The sequence below is a fragment of the Penicillium pulvis genome, assembly GCF_028828015.1.
Source record: "Penicillium pulvis strain IBT 33274 chromosome Unknown contig_12_segment0_segment0, whole genome shotgun sequence".
NCBI classification, from domain to species: Eukaryota; Fungi; Ascomycota; class Eurotiomycetes; order Eurotiales; family Aspergillaceae; genus Penicillium; species Penicillium pulvis.
This window is the reverse complement of record NW_026643072.1, coordinates 1,039,939-1,051,043: the sequence shown is the minus strand read 5'-3', so window position 1 is coordinate 1,051,043 and position 11,105 is coordinate 1,039,939. Positions and strand designations below refer to the sequence as shown.

General features: G+C 47.8%; 3 protein-coding genes across 3 annotated transcripts; 2 read left to right on the top strand and 1 right to left on the bottom strand.

Moving 5' to 3' along the window:
- Nucleotides 1–2,271: 2,271 nt before the first annotated feature.
- N7503_001615 (ammonium transporter) lies at nucleotides 2,272–4,086 on the top strand (the record flags this gene model as incomplete). The annotated part of the gene is made up of 3 exons (XM_057061162.1): nucleotides 2,272–2,389; nucleotides 2,455–2,786; nucleotides 2,842–4,086. The coding sequence occupies 3 exons, from the start codon at nucleotides 2,272–2,274 to the stop codon at nucleotides 4,084–4,086; spliced, it is 1,695 nt and encodes a 564-aa protein (XP_056925124.1).
- A 2,939-nt stretch (nucleotides 4,087–7,025) lies between these two features.
- On the top strand, nucleotides 7,026–7,685 carry N7503_001614 (uncharacterized protein; the record flags this gene model as incomplete). The annotated part of the gene is made up of 1 exon (XM_057061161.1): nucleotides 7,026–7,685. One exon carries the CDS (start codon nucleotides 7,026–7,028, stop codon nucleotides 7,683–7,685), a length of 660 nt encoding a protein of 219 aa, XP_056925123.1.
- An 18-nt stretch (nucleotides 7,686–7,703) lies between these two features.
- On the bottom strand, nucleotides 7,704–10,758 carry N7503_001613 (beta strand repeat-containing protein; the record flags this gene model as incomplete). The annotated part of the gene is made up of 6 exons (XM_057061160.1): nucleotides 7,704–7,747; nucleotides 7,819–8,682; nucleotides 8,732–8,941; nucleotides 8,993–9,202; nucleotides 9,253–9,480; nucleotides 9,531–10,758. The coding sequence occupies 6 exons, from the start codon at nucleotides 10,756–10,758 to the stop codon at nucleotides 7,704–7,706; spliced, it is 2,784 nt and encodes a 927-aa protein (XP_056925122.1).
- Nucleotides 10,759–11,105: the final 347 nt, after the last annotated feature.

Below are 11,105 nucleotides of genomic sequence, written 5' to 3'. Positions count from 1 at the left end.
CCAGAAGCATTATCTGCTGGGATGTACATGACCAATTGCTCTACAGGTCCACCAGTCATTGTGCTACTAGGCACAAGTCACATAGCTATTTACTGTCAATGGAACAGTCGAAAGACAAGAAGACCAATCAATAGGTAGCATGGAGCTATGCTGTACACAAAATGATTGGCACGTGGCAGGGGTATTTGAGATGCCTTGAACCCACGCTGAGCCTCATTCCCAGTAAATATATCCATACATCTAGACCCATGCACCCCAGATACCCCGGCACCGGTAGTATCCACCTCAAAAAGGCAGAAAACTGATAAGGAAAGTCATCACACTCCCCGTTAGTCGAGGGGGTCGAGCCTAAAGGTTCTCTTAGCCCCAGGATGCGTTGACCCACGACGGGCTCTATATTAGTTGTGATCAGATGATGCAGCTTGAGATCATAGCGGGGCAATGTATCCTCTTTTGTCTTATAAGACCAAAAGTGCAGAATTGTTAAACTGGAGGGCATTCTGATGCCATGTACTAGTATTGGCATTAACGATATACGATCCGAGTCTATCAAGAAGCTCAATTATCTATGAAAGCCAGAAGATTTTGATTTGTTTTTAAACCAAAGCAAGGACCATATAGTCGCATGTTTCTTTCGAGGGGGGCTTCATCTTCAGCATTGAGTGTCTTGGACCCAAGATTAGAATATGACTAGTTGAATGTAGTCACCGGGATCGGAGTATAGCGCTGATAAGGTCCGGACCCTTTTTTTAAGGTCCCACGCGGGCCGATCGATGACCATTTCATGTGCCATGAATGGACGCAAGCAATATTCAGTGAGTTATTCATCACACTACATTAAGCGGAATACAAATTCCAAGCACAACACCTTGAATATTCACGATCCCTGAATCCGATTTCAATAGCTCAAATTTCAAACGTTCAACCGCTTCGGTGCGATCCCGAAGATCGGGGCAAGACAGACTTTCCTGCATATCCCGAGAGTCGGGTTCTGCCGGAGCGGCAAATCGTGAGCTTATCAGGAGCCAATGGTAACGAACAGCAATATCTCAGCACTAGACTGAAAGCGTCGAGGCTTGGCGCAGCGGAGTGACCCACTTAGCGGCCGGTGGCAAGTGTTTATCTGTATCCAATAAGAGCGCAGATAACATCGACTCGGCTGTCCAATTGTTCGCCACGGATAGTGGATTGGCCCGCGAATGGAGAATGTTAGAGATAAGAGTACATGCATCTCTTCGGAACTGCGTTGGAGTTCGCCGAATGTATGAGCCTCTGATAAGCTTATCTGGTTGAAGAGGAAGGGACGATACAGCCATTTTTGGAGCTATACTTTACTCAAATACTATATAGAGAGCTAGAGGCACCAGGAAGAAGGATTGGGATTCTTTTCCCCCAATTTTCACCCCAGGATGACTTCCCCGGAGATACATCACTGACGAACCGGTATGAGGGTTCCCACCGGGGATCGATTGGGTAGAGCGCGGACTTTGTTTCATTGGAGCCAAGAACTAAAATTCGATTGGGACCAAGGAAAAAAGCAAACTGGGAAAAAAAGTTATTCCCGCCACTGGACCTCTTCTGGTCCGGTAGCATGCACCGGGAGGATTTCATGATGATGCGAATTGACCAAAATTCCTTCTGTTTTCTCTTTCTTTGTTAGTGTGTATAATCCCCCTACAATTGAACAAATTATTGAACTTGGAATATTTTTTACAATTTTATTTACATTTTTACTTGGTCCCTGTACTGCAGTATATAAAGGTTATCGGTGATTGGGGCGCAGTGGATGATCCCGATTATCCCATTACTGTTGTCATAATCATTTTTCACCACAACTACCTTCCCATTTCTTCTGTCATTATTCCACTTAACCGCGCCTCCCCCGGGTTTTTGCTTTAATCTCCTCGGACTAATCAATTAGCCCCTTCAAATTGGGTCTTTTGCCTTTTTCCAGTTATCTGGACCTCACAATTGCCTCGCGACGCCTTGTTCCGATTTCAGGCCCTGGTGGGCCCGTCGATCCAACTTATCGCTCTGGGACTCCGCAACGGTTCCAGTTTCCAGAATTCGTTTATATTCCTCGCGCCTCTCCCCCGTGGCGACTTTTCTCCTCTCCACAACCTCGTGCCTGCAGCTTTTCGCCATTTCTTTAGCTTGCGGTACTTGCATCGAATTTTCCTTCTCCCTTTCAACACCCACACCACTCGACTAGACACGCTCTTCACCTTAATTTCCTAGTCGACGAGCTCTTCGGAGTTCGAGCCTCACATTATGTCGACCTTCAGTGGGAAATATCCGTACTCCCCGGATTATGCGTCTTACAACTGGACTGGTGCTCCCTCCGATTACTCTTCGTTAACCACCAATGAAGCTCTCGGTGGTAACTCTCGTATGTAACCAATCCAATTTTTGGACTCTTTGGATCACAGTCCCTCACACTGGTTTCCGTTATAGGCACCGAGAACGTGAACAAATGGTTTCAATCTGGTGATCAGGCCTACATCATCGTGGCTTCTGCCATGGTGATGGTTATGGTGCCTGGTCTGGGTTTCCTGTACTCGGGCTTGGCTCGCCGAAAGTCTGCCCTGAGTATGATCTGGGCCTGTATGGCTTCCATGTCTGTCATCACATTCCAATGGTACTTCTGGGGCTACTCTCTTGCCTTCTCCCAGACCGCGACCAATGGTTATATCGGCAACCTGCGCAATTTCGGCTTAATGAAGACCCTGGCGGCGCCGAGTCCGGGTTCTCCACTTATTCCCGATCTTCTATATGCTTTCTATCAGGTACGATTTTATATCAGTCAAAACCGAGTCAATCCCTTATTTACATTCCTTCCAGATGCAATTCTGCGCAGTGACTGCTGCTATCGTTATGGGAGCTGTGGCTGAGCGCGGTCGGCTTCTTCCCGCCATGGTGTTTACTTTTGTCTGGGCTACCATTGTTTACTGTCCATTGGCCTGCTGGGCCTGGAATGTCAACGGTTGGGCTTACAAGTACGGTGTGATGGACTACGCCGGTGGTGGTCCCGTGGAAATCGGATCCGGTTTTACTGCTCTGGCCTACTCCATGGTTCTCGGTCGTCGGCAAGAACGCATGATGCTCAACTTCCGTCCTCACAACGTCTCGCTTATCCTTCTCGGTACCGTCTTTCTCTGGTTCGGCTGGCTTGGATTCAACGGAGGCTCGGCCTTTGGTGCCAATCTTCGTGCCACTATGGCCTCCTGGAACACCAACCTGACTGCGGCGTTCGGAGCCATCACCTGGGTCCTGCTCGATTGGCGCCTTGCTCGTAAGTGGTCGATGGTAGGCTGGTGTTCCGGTACCATCTCGGGACTCGTGGCTGCCACTCCGGCATCTGGCTTCATCTCCCCCTGGGCTAGCGTGGCTCTGGGCATCGTGACCGGCATTGTTTGCAATTACTCGACTAAGATCAAGTTCTGGATCCGCATCGACGACTCTATGGATGTGTTGGCTGAGCATGGTATCGCTGGTATTGTCGGTCTTATTTTCAATGCCTTCTTCGGTGATGATTCGATCGTCGGTCTCGACGGTGTCAACACTGGCACCGGAGTCGGTGGCTGGGTGATTCACAATTACAAGCAGCTTTACATTCAAATCGCCTACATTGTCGCTACCGCCAGCTACTCGTTCGTCATGTCCGCCCTGATCGCTCTCGCCATCAACGCCATCCCTGGTCTCAACCTCCGCGCCTCCGAGGAGGCTGAGCTGCTCGGTATGGACGACGACCAGCTGGGCGAGTTCGCATACGACTACGTCGAGGTCCGCCGTGACTACCTTGCTTGGACTCCCCAGCAAAAGGACCAGCTTGAAGATGGCCACCATATTCCCGCTGCGGAACGCTACGGTATTGGCGAGCACAGCGATATGATGATTGAAGGCCAGCCCCCGAATGGCCAGATCAGCCAGAGTAGTCGGGGCGGCAGTGAGGTGGAGGCTATCCAGGAAATCAAGGTGCCACCCACTCCCCGCCAAGCCGCCGAGCACCACGAATCCGACATTCAGCCATCCACTGAACCGCCGGCTAAGCTGAGACCTGTCAACGAGAAGACAGAAGATAGCTAAATGCAGCCTATCGCCTCTTCCACGACCTCCGCATCTCTTCCAGCCTTTTCTTTTTCGCATTTGTTCGATATCCCTCTGAGCGTTTCTGCCTTTCTTCATCAAAGCCTGGGGCTTTCTGTTTCTTTCCAACATAATCATCCTGTTCTTATATCTCGGCAACCTTCGACACCTCCATCCATATCTTCGACTTCCACCTCTTGTCTCATCAATCTCCCAAAAACACCTATACAACCTTTTCTAGAAGAACAGCATCTCATGTTATGGATCTTCATGACTCGAAAAAAGACCAACTGGGAAAAGCAATTTCTATTTGTGCTTCTTTCTGACCTGGCGTTTTCCTTGGTTTAGCGGTACTGTCATCATTTACACCTTTATACTTTGTCATGGGAATTGAACAGGATTGTAAATATTGTGCTTGGTCTTGTTTTTTTAACTTTTACTTTCCATTTGGACACTGCAATGGAGCTGGTTATGCCGATGTTTGGGGATAGGTACCTGCACTATAGACAATTTGATGTCAGACTACAGACCTTTTATCATTCTTCATCTGATTCTTTACCTTTATAGATATGCTTCGAAGGTTGTTGTGCACTCTTCAAGGCGATACATATAATGGTCTCTTGAAGTAATATGTAAGGGGAGATACATTAGCGATTCGACCGTTTATGCCTATGTATTCTGGGGCCGAGCGATCAATCAGTGCGAGAGGATAATTGACGGGAAAGCAGCAATTCAGAACCCCCTGGGTGACCCCCTTCTATGACTCCCATAAAGCAAGTGGTTAATCTGCCAATGAGACGAGCTCACTGGTTCCCAATGATAGTCAAATGCGAAACATAAGAACATTTGATATACGGAAAGCTACCCATGAGTCACTCACGTTTGACCAATACAATTATGTGTCCCTCACCGACACAAGAAAACAGAGACAACACTCGACTGGCCTAGACGACACTTCAGCGGAGTCGGACAGAACGAAACCTCCAGCCAGGTAGCGCCAACTAAGTTTCTGACGGTCGATCAACTTTGGCTATGGACTCGTTATGACGGTATCTGTTGTGCTTGGTCGTCATGTGATTACTCTCATCTGACCTGATATAATCCAAATTTAATGATTACAGGCACAACGGAACAGCAAGGCTGAAAAGCAACCCAAATCTGACAAGAGTAAAGCAACGAAGCAAGACAGACGAGCGATGGACAACGGATCAAAAGAATGATCACAACCCCAAAGAGGGCAAGATAATTGAAATGGCCTGGACTTGATTGGGAAATTGGTGGCCAACACTGAGCAGACAAGGTGATAAATATCGCTTTGAAGATATTCACCATGAGATAAATATTTTATACCAGATCAAGGAAATTTAAGACGAGCTCAACGTAGTGAGATGTGTGGCTCAAGACCAGGAACATATGGATATACTTTGGAAGCGGACCAATATAGGGATTTCTACGGCCAGCGACGCAATCATCAATGAAAATGACACAGGTTGACAGCGAGGAGATGGAGGTTTACAAACAGGAACCGAAGTTTTACCAAATGGAAGCGAAGATGCAAAGGAGAGAGATACAAGTCATAAGAAGAGACAGAAACAAAGATATGCCAAGAAAGCCTGACAGGGCCTCTGTCATCCCAAGAGAGAGGGTGAGTGAGATCCAGCGAATGATTGACGAGTCAAACCATTGCTTACTTTGAAGCAAAAGGACCAATTATCAAGCTGAAAACGTTCCCTCTATCCCTGAAAGCTTGTTGTTAAATCACCTAGTTGCCTGCATTCTTTCTTGTGAGTCTTATCGCATTGAGCATTGTCCAGTATACTCATCCATGGTTCAATGGGTTAGTACCTCCAGCGATAAGTACCAACATTGGAGTATAGGGGTGATCTCAAACATATACATTTACTAGTATCCATAAATTTCCAATGGCAACGCCTGAACTTTAGAAAAGCCTCAATGCCTCAATACCTCAATCGTTGGGGTTGAGTGATTGCGAATAACGGTACAAATAGCCCTAATGCGATCTCCGACTACATTATAGAGTATACACAAAGAGCCAGGTACCAAGCTACGGCTTGCTAGCTATAATGTCAAATCTGCATGAGTTATTCACAAATAGGCGGTTTGGCCGAGTGGTCTAAGGCGATTGACTCGAATATTCTTGTTATCAATTCTCTTCGGAGGCGCTGGTTCGAATCCAGCAGCCGTCGGTTCTTTTTTTGGACTTTCAATTTTCGGAAAATAGTTCATGCTTTACGTCATTTTTTGATTTTCTTAGTCATCACATCTAGGCGGTTTGGCCGAGTGGTCTAAGGCGATTGACTCGAACCTTTGTGTTATCAATTCTCTTCGGAGGCGCTGGTTCAAATCCAGCAGCCGTCGTGATTAGTTTTTGGTTCTTTCGGTATACACAAGCTGAGGTTACATATCATGTTCATCTTTAGTCATCATCAACAGGCGGTTTGGCCGAGTGGTCTAAGGCGATTGACTCGAATCTTCGTGTTATCAATTCTCTTCGGAGGCGCTGGTTCGAATCCAGCAGCCGTCGGTTCTATTTTTGCTGTTCTTATTTTTTGATATCTCATACTCCTGTCAAATTACCATTTGTTTTACATTTATTTTGGATAACTCTATCCCTGATGGGTGTGGTGGTATCTGCCTAGTGTCTGTTGTGATGATAGAATATGATGTATTATTACTCTCCCTTCAAACAAGTCCCTCTTATCATCGTATTAATATTATCCATTTCATGCATTGCACACATTCACCCATGATTTAAACATCAAACCACGTAAAGGAGTGACATTGTGAACGTGAACAAGAGACCCAGCAAACCTACTCGAGGAACATCCCGAGTCCGCATTGCGGCACTGTTGTGAACACTTGAAGTAGAAGAGATCGATGAACTAGTCCGGCTTCCGACGACCGAACCTGTACTCGAAATGGTACCTATTATTTGCGTTCCAGACTCGACGACCGTAGCCCCGGGGACAATTGTAGTTGATCCGGAGATAATAGCTGTTGAGCTGGGCAACGTGACCGTTGAACCGGATATAGAATTGGAATTCGAGCCGGATTCTGTGTACGTGGTGGCCGGGACAACCACAGTAGAACCAGAGATGATCAACGTTGAGCTCGGTAAGGTGACTGTTGACTTAGATTGTGAGGCTGTATCTGGGGAGCCAGATTCAGTGTATGTAGTGCCGGGGATGATAACTGTCGAACCGGATATTATTTCTGTGGAACTGGGGCTTGTCACTATTGAGCCAGAGGATGAAGTGACTGATTCAGTTATTGTTGAACCTGGTACTATCACTGTCGAGCCGGATATTATTTCTGTGGAACTGGGGTTTGTCACTATTGAGCCGGAGGGTGAAGTGGCTGATTCAATTATTGTTGAACCGGGTACTATCACTGTCGAACCGGAGACGATCAATGTTGAACTAGGGACTGTTAAGGTTGAGCCAGATTCCGAGGTCGTTCCTTGGGTGGCGGATAGTGTCTCTGTTGAACCTGACACTACCACCGTTGAGGCTGATACAGTGACCGTACTTTGTCCAGCTGATTGTGTTGTCTGTGCCGAGCTCGTTTGCTCGCTCTGACTTGACTCTGTTGAAGCACTAGTCGTCTGTACCGAAGTCGTTGGTGTGCTGGTGCTGGTAGACTGAATAGTCGTTATTGTGCTTGCTGTTGACTGCTGGCTACTAGTGGCAGTTGTCGGGGCTACAGTGCTACTTGCAGTCGACTGTGCACTAGTAGTAGTTGCCTCAGTGGTGGTGGTAGTCGCAGCTGCGGTGGTCGAGGTGGTCGACGTCGTCTGATCAGAACAGAAATTCAACCACTGTGCAAATGTAGGCAACAGTGTAGATGAAATCATGGAGGAGGCAGAATCACCCGCGTGACTGCTGATGCAATCCTCACAATAACCCAAGTCAACCAGGAATTCAGAACCGGCGTCACACAAAGAAGGTGTGCTTCCAGTTCTCTCTCCGTCAATTCCCACGACATTGCAATATCCATAGCAGGCACTGGGTATGTCATTTACGTCCACTCGCTTGGTCATTCCGCCGAGGAAATATCCCATAAGCTTGTCAAATCTGCCTCGAGGCGGGGGCAGGTCGATCTTGCTGGTAACACTAGACTCAGACTCTATAGCGCATTCGAAGATATTGTAAGTCAGGCCAAAGTCCGTTGGATCCAAGTTATAGTAGTTGGTGGAGATATTATAGCCAGATTCGTCGTTGAAAATCGGGACCGGGGCCACAATACAGTCGTCGGGGGAACAGATATAAGTATCGGCGGGAAGACCAGCTTCAACATTGCAGCCCGCGCGGTCACCGGTATGAGGGGGGCTACAAAGGTATCCCGGTGCACAACCCCAGGTATAATCATCTGGCAACTGAGTGGTAGGTGTGTAGGTCGGGTTGGTGATGAGACTGGAGCATACACTAACGGTGGTGATTTGCGTCTGTGTTTGAGTTGTGTCTTGTCCAGTAACAGTAACAGTTCTGGTGCTACCGTAGCTCTTTGTGAGCGTTGTCCCAGGCCTGGTAATGATATCCGTCACTGTACTTCCCACCGAGACGGTGGTTTCTGAACCTAAGATCACGTCAGCCTCTGCGATATGATTAGAAAATAGATGATTTACCTGAGGCTGTGATTGTGTCAATAATAGTCAGTGTACTTGCTAGCAACGTGGTTGTCACGGTTCGAGTTGAGGCCGGCAGAGTGGTGACAGTTCCTGAGATAGTCACTGTGCTAGCGGACTCGGTAGTAGTTGTCGTGATAGTTGATGCTGGTATAGTGGTTGTGACGTAGCTCAAAATCGTACCTGTCTCCACCTCTGTAGTCCCTGGACCTAATAATATATCAGTCTATTGAATAATAAAAAAAGACGGGGAGTGTTCACCTGTAGCAGTGATTGTAGCACCGATTGTCACCGTACTAGCTGGAAGAGTGGTCACCACGGTCCGAGTTGATGCCGGTACGGTGCTGACAGTTCCTGAGATGGTGACCGTGCTAGGAGGCTCGGTATAGGTTGTCGTGATAGTTGACGCGGAAATAGTGGTTGTGACGTAGCTCAAAATCGTATCTGTCTCAACCTCCGTAGTTCCTGGGCCTAATAATATATCAGTCTATTGAATGGTTATAAAGGCGTGGTGTATTTACCTGTAGCAGTGATTGTATCACTAATAGTCAGTGTACTTGCTGGAAGCGTGGTTGTCACGGTTCGAGTCGATGCTGGTAGAATGCTGATAGTTCCTGATATAGTGATCGTGCTGGGGAGCTCGGTAGTAGTGGTAGTGATAGTCGATGCTGGAATAGTAGTTGTGATGTAGCTCAAAATCGTGTCCGTCTCCACCAAAGTATCTGTTTCAACCTCGGTGGTCCCTGGGCCTAGTACTATGTTAGTCCCTTAGATCATAATAAAGATGTGGAGTATTTACCCGTAGCAGTGATTGTGTTACTAACAGTTACCGTACTAGCTGTAAGGGTGGTTATCACGGTTCGAGTCGATGCTGGTAAAGTGCTGACAGTTCCTGAGATGGTCACTGTGCTAGCAGGCTCGGTATAGGTTGTCGTGATAGTTGACGCGGGAATGGTTGTAACAGAGCCTGAGATGGTATCAGTCTCTACAACAGTGTCTGTCTCAGTCTCCACCAGGGTGGTCCCTGGTAGGTTTGAGCCTGTCAGGGTGACTGTCGTTTCTGCTCCCGATACAGTGACCGTTGAGCCCCCGAGAGTTTCGATATCCGTTGAAACCAGCGTGACTGTGGTTTCTTGTCCTGAGACAGTGATTGTTGAGCCCTTGAGCGTTTCAATGTCTGTAGAAAGCAATGTGACCGTTGAACCCCGGATAGTCTCGATGTCTGTTGAAACCAGAGTGACTGTGGTTTCTTGCCCCGACACGGTGACTGTTGAACCCCCTAGAGTTTCAATATCTGTTGAAACTAGACTAACTGTAGTTCCCTGTCCCGACACAGTGACCGTTGAGCCTTGGAGAGTCTCAATGTCTGTTTCTGTTGAAACTAGGGTGACTGTCGTTTCCGGTCCCGACACAGTGACCGTTGAGCCTTGGAAAGTCTCAATATCCGTTTCTGTTGAGATTAGGGTAACTGTGGTTTCTTGTCCCGACAAAGTGACCGTTGAGCCCTTGAGGGTTTCAATGTCTGTTGAAACCAACGTTACAGTTTCAACAGCTGTGTTGGTGACAAAGTCTGTTATATCACTCCCGGTGATAGTCTTTGTCTCCGTATCAGTGATAGTATCTATCACAGTGACCCTTCCCGCACTCCCAGTAACAGTTACGGTGCAAGTGTCGGTGACAGTGTCTGTTACAGTGACTCCTCTAGCTGAACCGGTCTCTGTCACAGTACTTGTAACTGTGACAATATTTGAATTGGCAGCCGTGACCGTATCGGTGATAATATCGGTTGTAGTGCGGGTTGTAGTATCCGTGACAGTGCACGTAGCTACTTCGCCTTCACCAACATAGATGGTAACGCCAATTGTGATTGTTATGTCCACATCACAATCTACCTCTCTGGCCCCCATCATCTTGGTGACCGCGGCCAAAGTTGGGACGGTCGCAGAAACGGCATTGCTTTCCGTTACCGTTGACAAAGAGCAAGCAGTTGTCGCAAAGAGCGACAACCAAGAGAGCGAAGGCCTCATCGCAATTGAGATGGTCTGCAAGCTCAAATTGAGGCTCGAAAATACACAAAGAAGAGGAATCAGGCACGGTAGGAAATAAAAAGAGCTTCAGTGCACATGCGCACGGTCCCCGGTTTCCTTAGTTCCCGAGCCACTTCATAGTACAGAGGCTCAACAAGCCAAGTCGAAGGCGGCCTTTCGGGGCTTTGACACCGCTTCTGTTGACATGGTCAGCCAATGCCCCGCAGACAAAGAGAAAGCGACCTAACCGAGCTCGGGCACAAAGACGGGACGAGAGCCTTGCCCGCAGACACGCATGTAAGGCCCGCAGGTGTGGATGCAGCTTAGCCAATTCAGCCGCGCCTACA